The sequence below is a fragment of the Pseudophryne corroboree genome, chromosome 6 (assembly GCF_028390025.1).
Source record: "Pseudophryne corroboree isolate aPseCor3 chromosome 6, aPseCor3.hap2, whole genome shotgun sequence".
NCBI classification, from domain to species: domain Eukaryota; kingdom Metazoa; phylum Chordata; class Amphibia; order Anura; family Myobatrachidae; genus Pseudophryne; species Pseudophryne corroboree.
The window spans coordinates 6673020-6699369 of NC_086449.1; the positions used below are offsets into that span (position 1 = coordinate 6673020).

A 26350-nucleotide genomic window follows, 5' to 3' on the forward strand; every position below is an offset into this window, starting at 1 on the left:
ATACACTTACCTTTATGGGTGACGTGGTCTCGGATCAAGGTATAAAACCAGACCTAAGGAAAATATCAGCCATAGTGAACATGGAACGTTCTAACAACAAAGACGACGTCAGAAGATTCCTAGGAATGATTACTTACTTAGGAAAGTTTACTTCTCAACTCTCTGAATGAACAGCCTCTCTTAGATGGTTGTTGGACAAAGATAACGAGTGGATGTGGTCACATGAACAAGAAGAAAGTTGGCAAAACTTGAAACAGATTATTACAGAGCAACCAGTGTTAAAATTCTTTGATCCTGCGAAAAGAATAAGAATTTCAGAAGATGCTTCGCAATTTGGCCTAGGCTCAGTGCTGTTACAAGAACATGAGGATACATGGCAACCAGTAATCTATGCATCAAGAGCACTGACAAGTGCTGAAACAAGGTATGCTGAGATAGAAATAGAACTTCTAGCGATCACATATGCATGTGAGCGATTTAATCAGTTTGTGTATGGTCAAACATTTACAGTGGAAACTGACCACAAGCCATTGGTAGCTATCATGACTAAATCATTACATGACTGTCCCATGAGAATTCAACGAATGGTTATCAGACTACAGAAATATGATGTACACTTGCTGTACTGTCCCGGCAAATACATGTACATTGCTGATACACTTTCTCGTGCTGTGGACAAAAGTGAAGGTTCCAAAAGTCTGATGGATGAAGAGATAGAAGCCTATGTTAATTTGATCGTAGCTTCTCTACCAGTGTCTCTTGCAAGACGAGAACAGATTAGGAAATAAACTGAGACAGATGACACAATGAAAGTGTTGAAAGATATCATTCTGAAAAGTCGGCCAGCAGAAAAACATGCGTGCCCGCTGTCTATCCATGATTATTGGATGTACCGCAGTGACCTTACAGTTGTCGATGGTATTATTGACAAAGGCAATAGGTTTGTCATACCTGCACGACTAAGAAAAACTATGCTGTGCAAGATACATGAAGGCCACTTAGGAGAAGAAAAATGTAAGCGGAGAGCGCGTGAAGTTATGTATTGGCCAAGAATGAACCAAGACATAGCACAAACTACAGCTACATGTGAATTATGTCTTACGTATAGACCGAAACAACAAGTCGAGCCACTGAGTCCTCACGCAGTGCCAGAGAGACCGTACCAGAAAGTTGGCACAGATTTGTTTGATTGTAATGGGAAAACGTACATTGTCGTGACTGATTATTACTCTAACTACCCTGAGGTGAAGACACTACATATAACTACTAGTAAAGCCGTAATCAATTGCATTAAGTCAATCTTTGCAAGGCATGGTGTTCCTATGGAAGTGTTCACTGACAATGGTCCTCAGTTTTCCAGTGCTGAATTTAGACAATTTGCTGATGAGTGGGAATTTGTCCATACTACGTCAAGTCCCCACTATCCACGCTCAAATGGGTTGGTGGAAAGTTCAGTAAAAACTGTAAAGAGTCTCATGAAAAAATCTCAAGAAGGTAAAGAAGATTTCTACAAAAGTCTTTTAATCTACCGCAGTACACCTTTACAGAATGGACTTTCTCCTGCACAAATGCTGATGGGAAGGAGGATTAGAGCAAATCTCCCGATATATGATGAACTGCTTAATACACATAACTCAGCGTTGGTCAGACTGAGTAAGGAACGTCAACAGGCGAAACAGAAACTGTTCCATGACAGGCGAACAAGACGCTTATCTGATCTAAAATCGGGTGACCAAGTCCGTCTCAGAGATCACGAGAAAGGTATTTGGGTGCAGAAAGGTATTGTGCAAGCACAAGTAGCACCAAGATCTTATACTATACGTACAGAGCATGGAACGGAAGTAAGAAGAAATCGGGTGGATTTAAGATCTCAACCTAACCATAATGAAGACAACATGACTGAAGAATATCCTTCAACTGACATGTATGATGATCCTGATAATGGTGAACCAACCACGATTCTAGAAAGGTCCAACATGGTCGATGAAACACAGACTGTGTGTGAAAGACCCAAAAGGGAAATATGCAGACCTGAGAGACTCATTGAAACGTGTTAGATGATGTTCTTAATATGACGTTGTTAATTGTTGCATTGAAGCGTACAGGACTTATCTTTAAAGAAAAGAGGATGTGATGTTAGTGTATTAGAATGCTTAATATTTGTAGACACTCCCTTACTAATCTGTGTAAGCCTGACTCTTCAGTGATGGTCCCTAGGACCAGGGGGATGCTGGGAAGTGGGTGGTCCAGTGTGCAGTGTGCTTGGAGTTGGTGATGGAATAAACAGCACAGCGGTGAACTCACATGTCTCTGTGTCCTGCTGACTGGATTTACAAACATATGAACAAAACAGTGCGCGTGCACACAGCATCTATTCAGAGATTACTCGCTGCTTTGCAGAGCAGCGGGTGATCAAAGTCTCTCCTAACTGCCCCCCCACCCGCGGGACACTGTGACCCGCAGGGGGGACAGCGGGACAGTGTCCACATAGTGGGACTGTCCAGCTGAAATCAGGACAGTTGGGAGGTATGGACTAGTGCAGCTCTACAGGTATTGGCAGTAGTAGCCAGGGGTGGGGCCCCCTTTCTGTATGGGCCCGGGACACCTGTCCCCACAGTCCCCCCCTAATGGCTGCCCTGCATCTCAGGTGGAGAGAAGAGACGGGGTGAGATGAAGTTGGGGTCCATTTCCCTTAGTCAAGGAAATGTTGAGTAATTTCTTGAGATCTCTGTCTTAGCTTTCATAGTGGAGCAGCTCATGATATAATAAAATAAAAAATATGCCCAGTGACAGGAGACAATTGAAGAATAGTATGGAATCACCCATTGTGAAAAATGTAAACTCTGGGTCGGGAATAATGGTGGTAAAGTCTGCCTCATATATCAGTTGTAAACAATCAAAAGTTTCCACTGATGCCACTAGATGGCACTGTTTTATCAGGACTAGGTGGTAGCTCTTGAAAGCCTGGAAACACCACACTCTCTGTATTACAAAGACCGAGCCCAGAGAGGAATAGTAGGGTAGGAAGGAGCTAATAATACTGCAGCCTGTTGGGAGTTAGGCTGGACTGTATATCAAGGGACGATCCTATACTGGAGGCTAGGTTTTGGAATGAGCTGGCACATATGTAGATTATGGTGTCAGATGCCTTACTCATGCATCCAGCAGTGCTGAAATTAGGGTGGTACTGCGTGGTATGGAGTACCATTAAGAAATTTGGTGGTGGTACTTAGTACCACCAGCCCTTTACTGGGGCATAATTTATAAGGGGCATTTTTGTGTGTGGGACATAAAACTGTGTCAGTGGCATAACTGTGTGTGGTATAATATGTAAGGCATTACGTTGTGTGGCATAATGTGTAATGGGCATTACGTTGTGTGGCATAATGTGTAATGGGCATTACGTTGTGTGGCATAATGTGTATTGGGTGTTACAGTGTGTGGCATAATGTGCAATGGGCATTACTTTGTGTGGCTTAATGTGTAATGGGCATTACCGTGTGTGGCATAATGTGTAATGGGCATTACGTTGTGTGGCATAATGTGTATTGGGTGTTACAGTGTGTGGCATAATGTGCAATGGGCATTACTTTGTGTGGCATAATGTGTAATAGGCATTACAGTGTGTGGCATAATGTGTAATGGGCATTACAGTGTGTGGCATAATGTGTATTGGGCATTACATTGTGTGGCATAATGTGTAATGGGCATTACAGTGTGTGGCATAATGTGTAATGGGCATTACATTGTGTGGCATAATGTGTATTGGGTGTTACGGTGTGTGGCATAATGTGCAATGGGCATTACTTTGTGTGGCATAATGTGTAATGGGCATTACAGTGTGTGGCATAATGTGTAATGGGCATTACAGTGTGTGGCATAATGTGTATTGTGCATTACGGTGTGTGGCATAATGTGTAATGGGCATTACAGTGTGTGGCATAATATGTAATGGGTGTTACAGTGTCTGGCATAATGTGTAATGGGCATTACGGTGTATGGCATAATATGTAATAGGCATTACGGTGTGTGGCATAATGTGTAAGGCATTACGTTGGCATTATGTTGTGTGGTATAATGTGTAATGGGCATTACAGAGTTTGGCATAATATGTAATAGGCATTACGGTGTAGGGCATAATATGTAATAGGCATTACGGTGTGTGGTATAATATGTAAGGCATTACGTTGGCATTATGTTGTGTGGTATAATGTGTAATGGGCATTACAGAGTATGGCATAATATGTAATAGGCATTACGGTGTAGGGCATAATATGTAATAGGCATTACGGTGTGTGGTATAATATGTAAGGCATTACGTTGGCATTACGTTGTGTTGTATAATGTGTAATGGGCATTACAGTGTGTGGCATAATGTGGCCATGACCCTATTGTCATGTAGCAACTCACCTAGTTTTGTGTGACCATGCCCCCCATGACACATGACCACACCCATTTTAATTATCAGTACCACTAAGAAAAAATGTCTACTTGCACCACTGGCATCCAGGTCACAGCAGAAACAGACCAGCTACCAGGAAGCCAGGAACTAGTGGGAGTCTGCTGCTGCAGCTGGTGCAAGGAGTGGCCAATATCACAGGTGTGCTCAACCCATGGCCGGAACTCCCAGAGACAATGGAGACACCTGCCTCCGGGCTCCAAGCCCTGAAGGGGCACCTGCATGTACAGTAGCACCTGTGTGGTTCACAGCGGGATCCAAGTGTGACCGCTCCTCTTCCAACAGAGCTCTGCGCCGCACCTGCTGCTGCTGCAGAATTAATCGGCTCTGCCCCAGAAGCCCTATGTCTGAGTTTGGTATTTTGATGTCTCCGGACCAGCGATAGAGGTACCGGTACTATGAGTTGCACTGTATCGGAAGCTAGGTAGCTTGAGGTAGTTTCCACTCAATGGATAGCTCTAGTCCAGCGGAGAGTCGGTAAAGGTGTCAGAGACTAGTACCAGGTAGTTGACTAGACCCAGAGCAGAGGCACGGAGTCTTACCCCACTGGTGGTCCTCTCTACCTCCAATTACCTGTACTGCACGTAATTGCTGCTCAGAGAGGTGTTTTTAGCTGTTTTTATAAATTTTTAAACAAATTCCAAACCAAACAATTGTCGGTGGAGTAACCAAAACCAAAACATGGGGATGATTTAGAACTAGACATGTGCGGCGGACACTTTTTGTGTTTTGGTTTTGGATCTGGATCTCCGTTTGTGTTTTGGATCTGGATTGGTTTTGCCAAAACAACCCTTTCAGGTTCTGGTTTTGGATCTGGATGTTTTTGAAAACCCCCCCCCCCATAAAAAAAACAGCTAAAATCACAGAATTTGGGGGTAATTTTTTGATCCTACAGTATTATTAACCTCAATAACATTCATTTCCACTCATTTCCAGTCTATTCTGAACACCTCACACCTCACAATATTGTTTTTAGGCCTAAAAGTTGCACCGAGGTGGCTGTATGACCGAGCTAAGCGACACAAGTGTGCGGCACAAACACCTGGCCCATCTAGGAGTGGCACTGTAGTGTCAGACAGGATGGCAGTTTTAAAAACTAGTCCCCAAACAGCACATCATGTGAAGACAAAAAAGAGGTGCAAGATGGAATTGTCCTTGGGCCCTCCCACCCACCCTTATGTTGTATAAACATGACATGCACACTTTAAAAAACCAATCATTTCAGTGACAGGGTCTGCCACACGACTGTGACTGAAATGACTGGTTTGTTTGGGCCCCCACCAAAAAAGAAGCAATTAACTCCCCCACCAAAAAAAAAAGCAATTAATTTCTCTTTGCACAAACTGGCTCTACAGAGGCAAGATGTCGTCCCCATCCTCATCCCCGATTCCTCACCCCTTTCAGTGTTTACATCCTCATCCCCACAGAGTATTAATTCGTCCCCACCAGAATCCACCATAACAGGTTCCTGTGTACTTTCTGGAGGCAATTGCTGGTAAAGGTCTTCCTGAAGGAATTTAAAATTCATTTTGATGAACATCATCTTCTCCACATTTTGTGGGAGTAACCTCCTACACCGATCGCTGACAAGGTTACCGGCTGCACTAAACACTCTTTCGGAGTACACACTGGCTGGAGGTGGGGGGTGTAACTTACAGTAGGTAAAATAAAGTCAGTTTGTGCAAGGGCCTCCAAATTGCCTCTTTTTCCTGCCAGTATACGTACGGACTATCTGACATGCCTACAGTGATGCTGTCATTCATATAATCCTCCACAATTCTTTCAATGGTGACAGAATCATATGCAGTGACAGCAGACATGTCAGTAATCGTTGGCAGGTCCTTCAGTCTGGACCAGATGTCAGCTTTCACCCCTGACTGCCCTGCATCACCGCCAGCGGGTGGGCTGGGAAATCTTATCCTTTTCCTTGCAGCCCCAGTGGCGGGATAAAATGAAGGAGGAGCTGTTGACTGGACACGTTCCGCTTGAGTTGACACCACCAGCAGGTCTTTGAACATCTGCAGACTTGTGTCTGCTGGAAAGAGAGATACAATGTAGGTTTTAATGAAAAAGGGTTTTTGTTGGGGTTTACTTGGCGCTTCAATAGACTATGTGGCAGCCTCGTAACTTGTATAGGACTTATCCCAGATAGTCCAAATGCATACGGAAAAAAGTGAAGTGAAGAAGAAGATGGAGCTACTGTGTCTATGGGGAAGAAAAGGTGGAAGGGCCAAAACAGATACTTATCCTATGGATATGGTTCTTTCTTCCCAAGATAAATCTTCTTTTTACAGATGTTCTCAAAATTCAAGGGATATATGAAAAATATAATGGGAGAAGGATGATGTATAGAAACTCTTTGACTGATGGTTCTACAAATAATGCGTGAAATGTCTCCACAGTAGTAGTGAAGATAAGCCTTCTTATTCCCAACAAGAATATTGTGACGAAAGTATTTATAAATATCCTTTCATCTGTATATTTATGAAGTATACAATGAACAGTATATCTCCCTTACATGAGCAAGAAATGAAATATATAAATAGAAGATATCCTTTAGCCAAATGTATTAATAAAAAATGGCGTACCTCACTTACATAGTGAGGAGTTAGGTGACACACAAAAAGGTTTCTTTATCAAATATTTGCAGTAGTAATATTGAGCGCTCGTTAGCGTACCTCACTTACTTAGTGAGAAGCTATGTAGCACATATCTCAGTTTTTTTATCCTATGGTTCAAGAGTATAGCACACCATTACTCACGGTGTAATGACTTTAGTTCCTCCTATCAAGGTTTCTTTTCATCAAACAGGCACGAGTGATGGTACAAGGATCACATGAATTTAATAGTACAATAGATAAAATTACCAGCATTGAGTATTGGGGGCATGTGGTCCCCTTTCTCAGGACCACACGCCCCCAATACTCAATGCTGGTAATTTTTATCCCTTTTTTTTTCTTTTTTCTATTATCTATTGTACTATTAAATTCATATAATCCTTGTACCATCACTCGTGCCTCTTTGATGAAAATTTAAGAGGGAAGTCCATGTAAAGAGCATGTTGTCCCTCCTGGAATGGGTCATGTTGGGAGGTATGCACAATCTTATACACTTCCCTCCCCCCTCCCCTTTGCACCGGGGCTCTCCTGTCTAAAGGGCCCTGGGTACCCCAAGGCTTAATCCGGCCCTGCGTACCACTCAAGGATCCTCCAGAGGATCCCGGATAGGAGAGGACTTGTCAGTCATGCCAGTGACATGGCCTGCAGGATTATTTTGCCCAGGCATGACAATATGCTTTTTCATCCCATGGTCAACAACTGTCTCCACCGGTGCCTTATTCAAACAAAACACATCACCATCAGAATCCTCATCGTCACGTTCTCCTCAGCGCCAGCTACACCAATATCCTCCTCATCCTAGTGTACGTCTACAGTGACATTATCAATCTCAATATCAGCAACTGGACTGGTGGTTCTCTTCCCAGCACTTGCAGGGGGCGTGCAAATGGTGGTAGGAACCTCCTATTTCCATACAGTCTTGGGAAGGTCAGGCCTAGACATCGCAACCGTGGACACACTTGGACTCTCCTTGGCGATTTGTGATATCTCTGAATGCACAGTTGTTGTTTTTTTCAAGAGGGAGGGGGGCTTCCGTCTTCATGAGAAGCTGAGCCACCAGTCATGAACATAAAGTCATGAACATAGGCCAAGGCCTTAGCCTTTCCTTGCCACTTTGTGTCGTGAATGGCATATTGCCAATTTTAAGTTTTTCATCAGATATTTTTTTTTCTTTTTCTGATTGTTCATTTTTGCTTCTTGTATTTTATACACCATCTATGACATTGGGCATCGGCCTTAGCAGACGACGTTGATGGAATTGCATCGTCACTGTCATGACTGGTGGCAGCAGCAGCTTCAGCACTAGTACTAGGAACTGGAAGTGGTTCCTGATCTTCCACTATTTTTTCCTCCAAATTTTTGTTCTCCATTTCACAGGACAGCACCCCTTTATTATTACAGCACACAGAACAGTGCCCCTTTATTTTCACAGCACCCCTGTATTTTTACAGCATACAGGACCAGTGTACTTTTACTTTAACAACAGCACCCCTGTAATTTTACAGTATACAAGACAGGGCCAGTGTACTTTTATTTTAACAGCACCCCTGTCATCCAGTGTACTTTTATTTTAACAACAGCACCCCTGTATTTTTACAGCATACAAGACAGGGCCAGTGTACTTTTATTTTAACAACAGCACCCCTGTATTTTTACAGCATACAAGACAGGGCCAGTGTACTTTTATTTTAACAACAGCACCCCTGTATTTTTACAGCATACAGGACCAGTGTACTTTTATTTTAACAACAGAACCCCTGTATTTTTTACAGCGTACAAGACAGGGCCAGTGTACATTTATTTTCACTCCACCCCAGAATTTTTACAGCGTACAAGACGGGGCCAGTGTACATTTATTTTCACTGCACCCCTGATTTTTTACAGCATACAAGACAGGGCCAGGGTACATTTATTTTCACTGCATACGGGAGGACAGTGCCCCTGCTCCCTGTACAACACAGGGACAGTCAGTACAGCAACACCCATGTACAGCTGCAGCACATGAAACACCAGTGACAGCCATCACAGCACCCCTAACATCACAGGGACACCACAGTGACTGCAGCACCCCTAGAGAGCACACACTGACCCCACCCGACGCCACCACCCACAGAGAGAGACAGAGGTCTGTCTCCCTCACTCTCCAAGTCCGGAGTGAAAATGGCGGTGACGGGCAGCTGTTTATATGGAATCCAAATCCTATGAGAATCCGACAGCGGGATGATGACGTTTTGCCTCGTTCTGGTTTCCGAGTCTAGCGGGAAGTTGCGAGACGAACTCAGAACGGGGCTCGGAACACAAAGTTCGGGGAAGGAGGGGGGGGGGGGGGTCAGGTCTCTGAGATCCAAACCCGCTCATCTCTATTTAGAACCAAAACAAAAACATGGGTGTCCTGTCTGTGCACAGCTATAATTTTTAATCAGGTAACTTTTGTGTGATACCTACATATCAGGAAAATTACTGAATCTCAACTTATTGAAAGACCTTTATGATTTCTAAAATGTGTTTGTTACCTGAGGGATGTTCCTTTATTTATTGGGTGTGTCTCTTAGAATAACTTAGTGTATAAACAGTCAGAGTAACAAGCTCAGTCTTCCCTGGGTAGAAATTGTACAACACAGCCCTGGAGTCTGTTACTTTCATTTCCCTCTTCTGACACTCAGATGCCAGCGATGGAATTTCCTGGTCTGAAACAGAAGCTGGACTGTTCCCTATTTACTCAGCCAAATCAAGACAAGACTCAGATCCTCTGTATTTATTGTTTGGACTCTCCTGTACCTGCTGCTAAATCCTGTCTGCTGTGTGAGGCTCACCTGTGTGATAGACACCTGGCAGTACACAGCAACTCAGCAGATCACGTCTTATTAGATCCCACCACCTCCCTGGGGAAGAGAAAATGCTCCGTCCATGGGAGGATCCTGGAGTATTACTGCACTAAGGACACTGCCTGTATCTGTGTGTCCTGCAGGCTGGATGGAGAACACATTGGACATCGGGTGGAGACGCTGGATGAGGCCTCTGAGAAGAAGAAAGAGAAAATGGGAGATATTCTGCAGAAACTAAACATTAAGAAAGAAGAGACTGAGAAAAATGTCCATAGTCTGCAGAAGCTCGAGAATAAAACAAAGGAAAGTACAGCCTGTGTAAAAGGGAGGGTCACCGGCCTGGTTAAAGACATTAAAAAACAGCTGAAAGTTCTGGAGAAGAGCGCCCTGAGAGAGATCTCCAGACAGGAGAAGTTTAGTTTACTCCTAGTCTCTAGTGAGATCTGCCAGCTGGAAATAATGAAGGACGAGCTGTCTGGGAAGATCCGTCACATTGAGGAGCTGTGTAACATGTCTGATCCAGTGACTGTCTTACAGACATCAATCAAAGGTGACTTGTGTGACACTCAGAATAGAAAGAGACATTATACACAGGTGCATGAAGCAGGAGATCTGGATGTGGGTCTCATCTCAGGGACATTACACACATTATCTGATATAATAACAGGGATAAATATGGGGATCTATGTACAGGGACCTACAGATATATTACTGGATGTTACCACAGCCGCTAATAATATACATATATCAGGTGACATGAAAACTGTGTCTGAGTCACAATATCAGAATCGACCAGAAACAGCAGAGAGATTTATGCATAGTCAGGTAATAAGTACTCGGGGATTCTCAGGGCGACATTACTGGGATGTGGATGTCAGTAACTCACGAAAATGGGGAGTAGGGATGTGTTATCCCAGCATATACAGGAGAGGAATATTGTTCTGTATTGGATATAATAACAAGTCCTGGGGTTTGTATAGGGAAAATGACCAGTATATAGTGATGCATAACAGAAAAGTGAACAAGTTACCTGATAATACTCTATGTGACAGAGTGAGAGTATATCTGGACTATGAGGCAGGACAGCTGTCCTTTTATTCTCTGTGTGACCCTATCAGACACTTACACACCTACACTGCCACCTTCATTGAGCCCCTCCATGCTGCATTAGGTGTATGGGATGGGTGTTTAAAGATATAAGAGAGAGTCAAGGGATAGTAGCATTTATCATAAGAATTCTGAATTACTAACGTAACCTAGTGTTGGTAAAAATAGGTAAAAAATAAAATTAAAAAAGGGAAATGATGGGGTTAAATATAAGTAAATGAGAATCAATCTTGTATGGCTTCTATTACAGTTTATTTTAAACAGCTATTATGCTTGGTTTTTTAGATCAGCAGTAGAAAATAATTGTCAGCAAATAATTCACAAGGAAGGTCTTATTTTTGATTGGTTATGCTTTTTGTGTATCTTTGAACAATTAAAAATACACCTGTAGATTAAATGAGTTGCTAGTTAGTATTTTTGGCAAGATGCCCAGAAAAAGGACCTTCAAAAATTTTGAAGAAAATAGAACAATTAGAAATATAAAATCATCTTTATAATATATAGTAAGCTTTGTATTAATAGCTAAAAGTATGTATATTGCTATATAATAAGTTTCAACCCGATAAGTAGTTATGTGATTCTATGTTTTATAATTTGGTATTGATTAGAATGTTCATTGCTATAAGCAATGAACATAGCCAGCTAATATATGTAATTTCCTTAAATGAATTACAAAGATATTTTGTGAGAAACTATTTTGTTAAGAGAAATGTGATTTCTCCAGCTGCAGTCCCAAGGATATTTGGTTTAACTCCCAGGCTAAGATAAAACTTTAATTGCGTGATGAGAACAATAAAGAAGTATGTTTTGGAATGTCCAGGTAACAATGAAAAGAAGGCTTTCAAGATTAATGTCCAGATAGCGATAAGAAGGAGGCCTTCTTGATTAAATTAATGAGCAAGTAGTATAAAATATATGTTCAGGAATGCCATAATTGGTTTAATTAAAGAATTGTTTATCTCTGCACACGGTGTACTTTGATTGGCTAATACACTATCATGCCTTTATTCCTTTGTTCATTTGTGTATAAATAAACGCTCCTAGACCAACGAGGCAGATTAGAAATGACTTGCTGAGCTTATACATATCTCCTGTGTGTTGTCTTATTATTTCTGATTTCCAGCCGGCTGCTAAGTACAGTACCTCTGACTGATGATCGAAGGTAATTGATGTTCAGACCAAGAGGTGGTCCTTAAACCCTAACACTAGTGACAAACCCCATCATATATCCGACATGTAACTATGGCGTATATTCATTATCTTTTATTTGTCACATTTCCTACATTCCCGATACTAAAGTATGGGGATGTAGAGATTGTGACATTCACTAAACTCCAAAAATGCTTTATTTTCAGAGTTTGAAAGTGAAACTGCCACCGTATCTCTTCACAAGCTGACAATAAGGTGCCAGGAGGAGGATCAGCTTGGAAGGACCCCTCAAAAAGCTGATCCTCCTGCTGGGATGTTCCTGGAAAATTCTGTATGGTACTTGGGCCTTCCACATAAGCTTAACTTTGAAAACTTTACATGTATGTATGGATATGTTTTTTTTAATACATGTTTGTCACACTTTTTATTTGAATTTTTGTTATCTTTTTATTTTCATTTTCGTTATCTTTTCACGATACATTGTGGACATCACTGAAATATATGGGATCAAGGAATTCCACATAAGCAATTCTAGGCAAAAAATTAAAAAAATTTGCCTCTGCATCTGGTACGTGTATATACTATATATACCAAATACAGAGCACAATTCACTACAGAAAATTGCGTATTGCACTAGGAGGCACTTTTTGTTATCATAGTAAAGTCTGTAGAGATGTAAATTTGAGACGTGTTAATGTAAGTAAATATTAATCCATGGTTCTTGGCGTTACCTGAGGAGCGTCCGTAGCAAATATGGTAAAAAGTGACAGGATCAATTTTGTAGTTTATTATATTCTACACACTGAAGTTACAATCCAAATTTTGATCCAATTGTCCGTTTGGGCTTTATCGTTCACGCAACGCAAGCCACGCATCGGTAATGACGTCATTATGTCACCCCCTGTTCATCCCCTTAGTGGAGGTTTATTAACATTCTAATTGCGTAGTTTCCTATTTCCCACCTGAATACCTGTGTTACATTTCATCTTCCTAACATAAAGGAAGAGAATTACGGGATACGGTCATTAGGTCAATAGAATTTCTAGGTCAACATGGTCCCTAGGTCAACATGTTCTAGATCGACATGACAAAAGGTCGACATGACTTTTTCACAATTTGTAATTTTTTAAAACTTTTTCATACTTTACGATCCACGTGGACTACAATTGGGAATGGCAACCTGTGCCGAGCGAAGCGGTAGCGGAGCGAGGCACCTTGCCCGAAACATGGTGAGTGAAGCAAGCCATGCGAGAGGACACCTGCACTAATTGGGGTTCTCGGTCACTCTACAAAGAAATCGACACCAAAAAAATGAAAAGAAAAAAACACACCTCATGTCGACCTTTTGTCATGTCGACCTAGAAAATGATGACCTAGGGACCATGTCGACCTAGAAGCCCTGCCGACCTAATGCATGTCAACCAATAGTGGTCGACCTAATGCATGTCGGGTCAATGAACCATACCTGAGAATTAGTGATGAGTGAGTGAGTGAGTGAGGACTTTCGCAATTGTATGTATATATATATATATATATATATATATATCCTTACAACAGGCACGGCACTCCAGGGACTCGTTCCAGAAAACCTTTTATTGCGGTGCTAACATCTGCATGTTTCAAGGCCTCAGCCCCTTCGTCAGGATACACCAATACTCACAAGACATACATATAACATTTATATACCTGATACCAGACATCACCTCCCGCCGACGTCCGCGTCCACAGCTGCTGCCGCTGATTCACCCCCGGCGTCTCACTTCCGGGTCACGCAAGACGCGGTTGCTAGGCCACCGCTAGCTTGCGCTCCTATACAGTAAGCCCGGCTTCCGTGTCATCCAGCGTTCGCGGCTATGGGCAGACCTGGCGGAATAAACATAGTGCATTTAAAAACAAACATTAAAACATTTGCTTATTAACACATGGATCTAGATCAACAATCTATTAACCTACCCTGCTATTACTTATTCTACCGGAACCATCAGAAAACCCTGTCACCCATACCTAATGTATGGCTCACCCAATGCTCAATATATGAACCACGATGCATACTAAACCACTTCAATGCACCCACCTGCTAACCTCTATTTATTGAATCATCTTAAACTATTCCAGTTTATTTTGTCATTTAGCCCGTCCGGAGACATGGTCCCCAGTCGGACAATCCATCTGGATTCCAGCAGGCATAAAGCCTTAATCCGATCACCTCCACGGGGGGACTCCACTACATGATCTATCATAAAATATTTTAAATCAGATAAAGTGTGACCCATCATCCTGAAATGACGGGCCACTGGCTGATCCACGGTTTTCCCCTCAGCTGATAGATGGATGGCCGACCTGTGCAGGGCCATGCGCTCCCGGAATTTACGTGAGGTCTGACCCACATAGTACAGCCCGCAAGGGCATGTAATCACGTATACCACAAATGATGAGGTACACGTGAGCACATGTCGGATGTCATACATTTTTTGTGAATGCGGGTGCTGAAAAGATCTACAAGCTACCATGTATCTGCATGTAGTGCACCCAAGACAGCTATAACAACCAGCCGGTTTGACATATACATTCGGCATTTTTGGGATCCCTTTCCCTGTGATGTCAGTGATCATAAGCCTATCTTTCAGGTTTCGTCCTCTTCTGAAAGCTGCTAAGGGACGCATGTCCTTGAAACATGCTAAATCTTTGTCTGAAGTTACAATTGGCCACAAAGCTTTAGTGGCTCGGTTAATTACAGGGCTGGCAGTAGTGAAACTGCTAACCCATGGGAACACCTTAGTTGGTGTTTTAGTATACGACTGTAATAATTGGGTTCTAGGCATACTTAACACTTGGCGTTTATTTTCCTGGAGCATCTTGGGGTCATATCCCCGTGCTGTAAATTTAACTATTAGGTTATCAATGGATGCAGTAGCTTTCTGTGGATCACTAGAGATTCTAGCTACCCTCATCATCTGAGAGCGGGGCAACCCCCGTTTCAATGATGTTGGGTGATGGCTTGAAGCGAGCAGGAAGGTGTTTCTGTCCACATCTTTTTGAAACACCTCTGTGGCAATCCTACCTTCAATGATATTCACTTGTACATCCAAGATATGTGCTTGAACCTCACTACACTGAATAGTAAATTTAATAGCAGACGAACTACAATTAATCTCCTCCAATACATTTGTTAATAAATCTATGTTTCCGGTCCATAATAGGAAAATATCATCAATATACCGGGTGTATAATTTAATGTTCCCGGATATTGATGAATGATTCAAAAACAATTTATCCTCCTGCTCAAACATATATATGTTGGCGTACGATGGGGCCACAGGGGACCCCATCGCACACACCCGTTGTTGCAGATAATATTGACCATCATAGAGAAAATAATTTCTATGAAGGGTCAATTCCAGCAATTTCAAAAACAGATCATGATTGAACAGTACTGGATCTAAAAATTGTTGTAGGAAATTTCTCATTGCCCGTAGTCCACCCTCGTGGGGGATCGAAGTATATAAACTACAGACGTCCAAGCAACATAGCCATGTTCCCTTAGGTACTTCAGTGATTCCATTTAACAGCTTTAAGAATTCTGTAGTGTCTTTTAGAAAAGACTCTTTCTTGCTCAACAACGGTTGGAGCAGATGATCCAGCAACTGTGCCACAGGGTAGTATAAGGAACCTCGTGCCGATATAATTGGACGACCGGGAGGATTCCTGTTGTCCTTGTGAAGTTTCGGCAACGTGTACAATACCGGGACCTTCGGATGTTCTACTAATAACGCCTTGCAAATTTTAGAAGTTATAAGTTGTTGTTGCGTGGCTACTCCCAGCATCTCGCGTAATTCTTTCTGAAATTTGATAGTTGGATTCCCCGGTAGACGACTGTACACCCCCTCTTCAGCTAATTGATGTTCAATTTCTTGGCGGTAGTCCGTGATATCTTGCACCACGATGGCCCCGTCCTTATCGGCAGGCCTGATAATTATGTCCTCGTAGGTGCTCAGCTGTTTTAACGCAGAGGATTCCTCTCTGGATACATTTTTATGAATTTTACCAGGTGCCATTCTGAATTTTGTCACAGATTCATGTAGTAGACGGTCAAAGGTTTTTAACGATGGATTCACCGAAACTGGATCAAATTTAGATTTTGTTTTACCCATCAAGAACTTTTCTAAAGATGAACTCTCTGGTACCGTCTTTTGTGATTGAAAGTGTTCCTTCAGGCGTAAATTTCTGGAAAATTTATGATGGTCCAATCTCCATGTAAATTCATCATGCATATTTGTGGGCACAAAAGCCAGACCCTTCTGCAATACTTGGATTTCTACTGGCTGTAGCACCCTTTTTGATAAATTAAAGATCAGGTTGTCTTTTTGCGGGAGGGATTTCGCCTGACTTCTCTTGTTTCTTTGATTCTGCCCGCCCCTGCAGGTGGTCTTTCTCCACTCCTCTGGGTGGCCCCTCCTCGGCCTAAAGGGATTCTCTCAGATGTAGAAGCATCATCAGATTCGGATATTGCAAATTCACTATCGCTGTTGTTTTGAGACGTTGAACTATAATTCTGTGGACGTCGTGGTTGCCAGGGTCTACGGCGTCTTTCTAAGGCATTGCTACGTGTTGCTGGTGCACCCCCGGATAACCACCTGTAGACCCTGTTCTCTTCATAATCCGCGTCAACTGTGTGTTTTTTATTCTTTTTGAATTTGATTAAATTTCTCTTATATTGGTCACACTGGTGCTGCAGTTTCGTGAGCCAGCTAGTATTAGCCACATCTTCTAACACGTCCTGGTGTGCATTCTCAAATGTGTGAATCTTAGTGCGTGTGACCTGTAGCTCACGTCCTGCCTCCTCTATAACCAAGACCATCAAATCTAACGCACACTTCCCTATCCATTTACGCACAAATTCCGGGTTTTGTCTACCAATCGTTGGCACATTGGTCACTCTAAATCCCCGCGGAATTTTGCGTTCACGTACATAATTAGATAAGGATGACCCGTGCATTAGATAATCTATTTCACGTCTTTTTAATTTGAATAGTTGAAAATGCAAGTCCTCCAAGTTCTGCACTGGATCATCTGCAGTCACTGGCTCTTTAAATAGAATTTGCTGCACTTGATCTGCTGTAAAACTGAAAGTCTCACAGGGAGGGACTTTAAAATCCCTACACCCAGTCAGGTCATGTGTTTCAGGTAAATCTGCAGCTTGTTTCATGGTAGTCATATTTAAAGCACAATAATTGTTGTACTGCTGTTAATACCACATCCAATTACTGTCACAAGCAAATGAAACTCCTCTGTATAATCCCAGTATCCTTCAAGATATATAAATGTCCACTTCATCCAATACTAGCTGCGGTGCCATGCAACTCATGTAAAAAGTCCACTGACTCCCACATATACAATATAGAAATCCAATTCAGCCGGCACTCCTTGCTTTAAAGATAACTGGTCCCGGTGTCCAGTGCAGAAAAAAATCAACATATCCTTACAACAGGCACGGCACTCCAGGGACTCGTTCCAGAAAACCTTTTATTGCGGTGCTAACATCTACATGTTTCAAGGCCTCAGCCCCTTCGTCAGGATACACCAATACTCACAAGACATACATACATATAACATTTATATACCTGATACCAGACATCACCTCCCGCCGACGTCCGCGTCCACAGCTGCTGCCGCTGATTCACCCCCGGCGTCTCACTTCCGGGTCACGCAAGACGCGGTTGCTAGGCCACCGCTAGCTTGCGCTCCTATACAGTAAGCCCGGCTTCCGTGTCATCCAGCGTTCGCGGCTATGGGCAGACCTGGCGGAATAAACATAGTGCATTTTAAAACAATAAGCAAATGTTTTAATGTTTGTTTTAAAATGCACTATGTTTATTCCGCCAGGTCTGCCCATAGCCGCGAACGCTGGATGACACGGAAGCCGGGCTTACTGTATAGGAGCGCAAGCTAGCGGTGGCCTAGCAACCGCGTCTTGCGTGACCCGGAAGTGAGACGCCGGGGGTGAATCAGCGGCAGCAGCTGTGGACGCGGACGTCGGCGGGAGGTGATGTCTGGTATCAGGTATATAAATGTTATATGTATGTATGTCTTGTGAGTATTGGTGTATCCTGACGAAGGGGCTGAGGCCTTGAAACATGTAGATGTTAGCACCGCAATAAAAGGTTTTCTGGAACGAGTCCCTGGAGTGCCGTGCCTGTTGTAAGGATATGTTGATTTTTTTCTGCACTGGACACCGGGACCAGTTATCTTTAAAGCAAGGAGTGCCGGCTGAATTGGATTTCTATATTGTATGTGTGGGAGTCAGTGGACTTTTTACATGAGTTGCATGGCACCGCAGCTAGTATTGGATGAAGTGGACATTTATATATCTTGAAGGATACTGGGATTATACAGAGGAGTTTCATTTGCTTGTGACAGTAATTGGATGTGGTATTAACAGCAGTACAACAATTATTGTGCTTTAAATATGACTACCATGGAACAAGCTGCAGATTTACCTGAAACACATGACCTGACTGGGTGTAGGGATTTTAAAGTCCCTCCCTGTGAGACTTTCAGTTTTACAGCAGATCAAGTGCAGCAAATTCTATTTAAAGAGCCAGTGACTGCAGATGATCCAGTGCAGAACTTGGAGGACTTGCATTTTCAACTATTCAAATTAAAAAGACGTGAAATAGATTATCTAATGCACGGGTCATCCTTATCTGATTATGTACGTGAACGCAAAATTCCGCGGGGATTTAGAGTGACCAATGTGCCAACGATTGGTAGACAAAACCCGGAATTTGTGCGTAAATGGATAGGGATCCTTAACAAGTGTGCGTTAGATTTGATGGTCTTGGTTATAGAGGAGGCAGGACGTGAGCTACAGGTCACACGCACTAAGATTCACACGTTTGAGAATGCACACCAGGACGTGTTAGAAGATGTGGCTAATACTAGCTGGCTCACGAAACTGCAGCACCAGTGTGACCAATATAAGAGAAATTTAATCAAATTCAAAAAGAATAAAAAACACACAGTTGACGCGGATTATGAAGAGAACAGGGTCTACAGGTGGTTATCCGGGGGTGCGCCAGCAACACGTAGCAATGCCTTAGAAAGATGCCGTAGACCCTGGCAACCACGACGTCCACAGAATTATAGTTCAACGTCTCAAAACAACAGCGATAGTGAATTTGCAATATCCGAATCAGATGATGCTTCTACATCTGAGAGAATCCCTTTAGGCCGAGGAGGGGCCACCCAGAGGAGTGGAGAAAGACCACCCGCAGGGGCGGGCAGAATCAAAGAAACAAGAGAAGTCAGGCGAAATCCCTCCCGCAAAAAGACAACCTGATCTTTAATTTATCAAAAAGGGTGCTACAGCCAGTAGAAATCCAAGTATTGCAGAAGGGTCTAGCTTTTGTGCCCACAAATATGCATGATGAATTTACATGGAGATTGGACCATCATAAATTTTCCAGAAATTTACGCCTGAAGGAACACTTTCAATCACAAAAGACGGTACCAGAGAGTTCATCTTTAGAAAAGTTCTTGATGGGTAAAACAAAATCTAAATTTGATCCAGTTTCGGTGAATCCATCGTTAAAAACCTTTGACCGTCTACTACATGAATCTGTGACAAAATTCAGAATGGCACCTGGTAAAATTCATAAAAATTTATCCAGAGAGGAATCCTCTGCGTTAAAACAGCTGAGCACCTACGAGGACATAATTATCAGGCCTGCCGATAAGGGCGGGGCCATCGTGGTGCAAGATATCACGGACTACCGCCAAGAAATTGAACATCAATTAGCTGAAGAGGGGGTGTACAGTCGTCTACCGGGGAATCCAACTATCAAATTTCAGAGAGAATTACGCGAGATGCTGGGAGTAGCCACGCAACAACAACTTATAACTTCTAAAATTTGCAAGGCGTTGTTAGTAGAACATCCGAAGGTCCCGGTATTGTACACGTTGCCGAAACTTCACAAGGACAACAGGAATCCTCCCGGTCGTCCAATTATATCGGCACGAGGTTCCTTATACTACCCTGTGGCACAGTTGCTGGATCATCTGCTCCAACCGTTGTTGAGCAAGAAAGAGTCTTTTCTAAAAGACACTACAGAATTCTTAAAGCTGTTAAATGGAATCACTGAAGTACCTAAGGGAACATGGCTATGTTGCTTGGACGTCTGTAGTTTATATACTTCGATCCCCCACGAGGGTGGACTACGGGCAGTGAGAAATTTCCTACAACAATTTTTAGATCCAGTACTGTTCAATCATGATCTGTTTTTGAAATTGCTGGAATTGACCCTTCATAGAAATTATTTTCTCTATGATGGTCAATATTATCTGCAACAACGGGGGTGTGCGATGGGGTCCCCTGTGGCCCCATCATACGCCAACATATATATGTTTGAGCAGGAGGATAAATTGTTTTTGAATCATTCATCAATATCCGGGAACATTAAATTATACACCCGGTATATTGATGACATTTTCCTATTATGGACCGGAAACATAGATTTATTAACAAATGTATTGGAGGAGATTAATTGTAGTTCGTCTGCTATTAAATTTACTATTCAGTGTAGTGAGGTTCAAGCACATTTCTTGGATGTACAAGTGAATATCATTGAAGGTACTATTGCCACAGAGGTGTTTCAAAAAGATGTGGACAGAAACACCTTCCTGCTCGCTTCAAGCCATCACCCAACATCATTGAAACGGGGGTTGCCCCGCTCTCAGATGATGAGGGTAGCTAGAATCTCTAGTGATCCACAGAAAGCTACTGCATCCATTGATAACCTAATAGTTAAATTTACAGCACGGGGATATGACCCCAAGATGCTCCAGGAAAATAAACGCCAAGTGTTAAGTATGCCTAGAACCCAATTATTACAGTCGTATACTAAAACACCAACTAAGGTGTTCCCATGGGTTAGCAGTTTCACTACTGCCAGCCCTGTAATTAACCGAGCCACTAAAGCTTTATGGCCAATTGTAACTTCAGACAAAGATTTAGCATGTTTCAAGGACATGCGTCCCTTAGCAGCTTTCAGAAGAGGACGAAACCTGAAAGATAGGCTTATGATCACTGACATCACAGGGAAAGGGATCCCAAAAATGCCGAATGTATATGTCAAACCGGCTGGTTGTTATAGCTGTCTTGGGTGCACTACATGCAGATACATGGTAGCTTGTAGATCTTTTCAGCACCCGCATTCACAAAAAATGTATGACATCCGACATGTGCTCACGTGTACCTTATCATTTGTGGTATACGTGATTACATGCCCTTGCGGGCTGTACTATGTGGGTCAGACCTCACGTAAATTCCGGGAGCGCATGGCCCTGCACAGGTCGGCCATCCATCTATCAGCTGAGGGGAAAACCGTGGATCAGCCAGTGGCCCGTCATTTCAGGATGATGGGTCACACTTTATCTGATTTAAAATATTTTATGATAGATCATGTAGTGGAGTCCCCCCGTGGAGGTGATCGGATTAAGGCTTTATGCCTGCTGGAATCCAGATGGATTGTCCGACTGGGGACCATGTCTCCGGACGGGCTAAATGACAAAATAAACTGGAATAGTTTAAGATGATTCAATAAATAGAGGTTAGCAGGTGGGTGCATTGAAGTGGTTTAGTATGCATCGTGGTTCATATATTGAGCATTGGGTGAGCCATACATTAGGTATGGGTGACAGGGTTTTCTGATGGTTCCGGTAGAATAAGTAATAGCAGGGTAGGTTAATAGATTGTTGATCTAGATCCATGTGTTAATAAGCAAATGTTTTAATGTTTGTTTTTAAATGCACTATGTTTATTCCGCCAGGTCTGCCCATAGCCGCGAACGCTGGATGACACGGAAGCCGGGCTTACTGTATAGGAGCGCAAGCTAGCGGTGGCCTAGCAACCGCGTCTTGCGTGACCCGGAAGTGAGACGCCGGGGGTGAATCAGCGGCAGCAGCTGTGGACGCGGACGTCGGCGGGAGGTGATGTCTGGTATCAGCCAGGTATATAAATGTTATATGTATGTATGTCTTGTGAGTATTGGTGTATCCTGACGAAGGGGCTGAGGCCTTGAAACATGTAGATGTTAGCACCGCAATAAAAGGTTTTCTGGAACGAGTCCCTGGAGTGCCGTGCCTGTTGTAAGGATATGTTGATTTTTTTCTGCACTGGACACCGGGACCAGTTATCTTTAAAGCAAGGAGTGCCGGCTGAATTGGATTTCTATATATATATCTATGTGTATATAATGGCACTCACTGTCCTTTTATCGACCACCATTGCATATTCACGGCACTGTAACAGTTTCTGTTTCCCTGTCTCCATAGTAATGGTACCCCTGGCAACGGAGAGCTGGCGCACGCAGGCCAATCAGAGAGGACGCAGCGGTGAACGTCATCACGCCCGCTACGTCCAACCGGAAGCGCTTCGAGACGCGGCTCCCGGTCCCAGGAGGACGCCGGCATGGAGGGGAGGCAGTCTTACTCATACACCCTTTAAAAGGTAAGGAAATACAACTGTAATACACTACACAGCGTAGCACCTTGACAAAAACGCCCAGGAGGCGTTGAAACGTTGGTGTCCACTATGCTTGTCATTGCTTGATTTATTTTGAATACATTTTTCATTTACCGTATATACTCGAGTATAAGCCGAGTTTTTCAGCACATTTTTTGTGCTGAAAAAGTTCCCCCTCGGCTTATACTCGAGTGATGCTCCGGAGCAGAGCGTAGAGATCTCTGGGAAGGAGGGAAGGAGGAGGAGGGAGGGGGACACGGGAGCCGCAGCAGCGCACTGTAATTGGTGCATCAATCAGTGACGCTGCTGCAGCCATCCGTCTCCCTCTCCCTGCTCGCTGAAGCACCGCCGCGCCGCCCGCCTCCTCAGCCGCTGCAGACTTTCCTGTATGACCTAAGGCCGGCCACCGATGCCCGCACCGCCTGCTGCTGCCCGCATTCCGCTGCCCCTTAATTCGTTTACACACAGCCCGTCAATGGTGAGTAGAGACAGGCGGCGGCAGTGGGGGGGGGGGGGGGGGGTTGGGGGCTGTGCATATCTGGCACCATGAGGGTATATCTGGCACTGTGAGGGCATATCTGGCACTGTGGGGGAATGTGTAGCACTGTGGGGGCATATCTGGCACCGTGGGGAAAATCTGGCAGTATGAGGGCATATCTGGCACTGTGGGGGCACATGTAGCACTGTGGGGGTATATCTGACACCGTGGGGGAATATCTGGCAGTATGGCACTGTGGGGGCATATCTGGCACTGTGGGGGCATATCTGGCACTGTGGGGGCATATCTGGCACTATGAGGGCATATCTGGCACTGTGGGGGCATATCTGGCAATGTGGGGGCATATCTGGCAATGTGGGGGCATATCTGGCAATGTGGGGGCATATCTGGCACTGAGGGCTGTGTACGGCTAGACTTGCATTTCCCACCCTAGGCTTATACTCGAGTCAATAAGTTTTCCCAGTTTTTTGGGGTGAAATTAGGTGCCTCGGCTTATATTCGGGTCGACTTATACTCGAGTATATACGGTATTTAAATCTGTGGAGTGCCGCCTGGTTCTTTATGCATAGAGGAGAGGAGCAGTAATCCATCCCAGAGAGCCAGCACTTGCTATATATATATATATATATATATATATATATATATATACATACATGTGTAGTATTAGTGTAATTGGCACCTTGGAGTTGTTATAACACCCCTATTTTTGTGACAGAATGACCTAATGTCAAATAAAATCTTGTTTAGGAAAACAAACAATATGTTCCAATACGCAAAATTTATTAAAATTTATAAAAGCTCATCTGATACTGTATTGATATAACTGTCCATAAAACATTTCAACCACCACTAACACCCAGTGGTGGGCCACATAAGAGCAGATGTACAAATATTTCTTTTGCAAACTCCTACTTCAAGGATTGTAAATTGGAGGACAGATCACAACAAATTTGATAATCCCCAACGCGTTTCATCTCTCACAGAGACTTCATCAGGGGTACATCTTATTCAAGTAATTAGCCTCAAACAATCAATGGATTCATTTGCTCTGGGATATTAACATCGGTAAAAAGTGGATCATCCACAATGAGTACATAGACAATAATGCCTGGCCAATCAGGAGGGATAAAAGTGTGGAAATTATGGAATAAAAAACCCACTGGAGATTCATATGATTCACAACCTGATCAATCTTTAAAATAGGCATGTGATACTGAAAGAATTAAAATCAGTAATAGCACTCAATGGTTTTGTACCAATAGTGTGCTGTGCTGTGTGTCCCAGTATATATATATATATATATATATATATATATATATATATATACACATTGCTCAAAAAAAATAAAGGGAACACTTAAACAACACAATGTAACTCCAAGTCAATCACACTTCTGTGAAATCAAACTGTCCACTTAGGAAGCAACACTGATTGACAATCAATTTCACATGCTGTTGTGCAAATGGAATAGGCAACAGGTGGAAATTATAGGCAATTAGCAAGACACCCCCGATAAAGGAGCAGTTCTGCAGGTGGTGACCACAGACCACTTCTCAGCTCCTATGCTTTCTGGCTGATGTTTTGGTCACTTTTGAAAGCTGGTGGTGCTTTCACTCTAGTGGTAGCATGAGACGGAGTCTGCAACCCACACAAGTGGCTCAGGTAGTGCAGCTCATCCAGGATGGCACATCAATGCGAGCTGTGGCAAGAAGGTTTGCTGTGTCTGCCAGCGTAGTGTCCAGAGCATGGAGGCGCTACCAGGAGACAGGCCAGTACATCAGGAGACGTGGAGGAGGCCGTAGGAGGGCAACAACCCAGCAGCAGGAATGCTACCTCCGCCTTTGTGCAAGGAGAAACAGGAGGAGCACTGCCAGAGCCCTGCAAAATGACCTCCAGCAAGCCACAAATGTGCATGTGTCTACTCAAACGATCAGAAACAGACTCCATGAGGGTGGTATGAGGTCCCGACATCCACAGGTGGGGGCTGCGCTTACAGCCCAACACCATGCAGGACGTTTGGCATTTGCCAGAGAACACCAAGATTGGCAAATTCGCCACTGGCGCCCTGTGCTCTTCACAGATGAAAGCAGGTTCTCACTGAGCACATGTGACAGACGTGACAGAGTCTGGAGACACCAAGGAGAATGTTCTGCTGCCTGCAACATCCTCCAGCATGACCCGTTTGGCAGTGGGTCAGTAATGGTGTGGGGTGACATTTCTTTGGGGGGCTGCACAGCCCTCCATGTGACTGCCATTAGGTACAGAGATGAAATCCTCAGACCCCTTGTGAGACCATATGCTGGTGCAGTTGGCCCTGGGTTCCTCCTAATGCAAGACAATGCTAGACCTCAGGTGGCTGGAGTGTGTCACCAATTCCTACAAGACGAAGGCATTGATGCTATGGACTGTCCCGCCCGTTCCCTAGACCTGAATCCAATTGAGCACATCTGGGACATCATGTCTCGCTCCATCCACCAACGCCACGTTGCACCACAGACTGTCCAGGAGTTGGCGGATGCTTTAGTCCAGGTCTGGGAGGAGATCCCTCAGGAGACCATCCACCACCTCATCAGGAGCATGCCCAGGCGTTGTAGGGAGTTCATACAGGCACATGGAGGCCACACACACTACTGAGCCTCATTTTTACTTGTTTTAAGGACATTACATCAAAGTTGGATCAGCCTGTAGTGTGTTTTTCCACTTTATTTTTGAGTGTGACTCCAAATCCAGACCTCCATGGGCTAATACATTTTATTTCCATTGATAATTTTTGTGTGATTTTGTTGTCAGCACATTCAACTATGTAAAGAACAAAGTATTTAATATGAATATTTCATTCATTCAGATCTAGGATGTGTTGTTTAAGTGTTCCCTTTATTTTTTGAGCAGTATATATATATATATATATATATATATATATATATATATATATATATATGTACAGTAGATCTATGAACAAAAGAAGCAGAAGGATTAAAAGCATTACTTCCATCGCGTTAAACAAACATTGAGGGTGATCGCTGGGCTGCAAATTTTGCTGTCTTGCGTTCGGATATTCGCCGCTTCCAGGGGGAGTGTAGATTCTTCGTGCAAGTGTGCAGTCCTATGTGTACGCAGAGCTACAAAAATCCACTGTGTGCAATGTCTGCGCAGCCCTGGACTTACTCATAC

At 43.4% G+C, this 26350-nt stretch overlaps 1 protein-coding gene across 1 annotated transcript; it reads left to right on the plus strand.

The window, feature by feature from the left end:
• Window positions 1-9686: 9686 nt before the first annotated feature.
• On the plus strand, window positions 9687-24239 carry LOC134933930 (tripartite motif-containing protein 29-like). The gene is made up of 3 exons (XM_063929472.1): window positions 9687-10452; window positions 22491-22665; window positions 24098-24239. Exons 1-3 carry the CDS (start codon window positions 9741-9743, stop codon window positions 24237-24239), a joined length of 1029 nt encoding a protein of 342 aa, XP_063785542.1. The 5' UTR covers window positions 9687-9740.
• Window positions 24240-26350: the final 2111 nt, after the last annotated feature.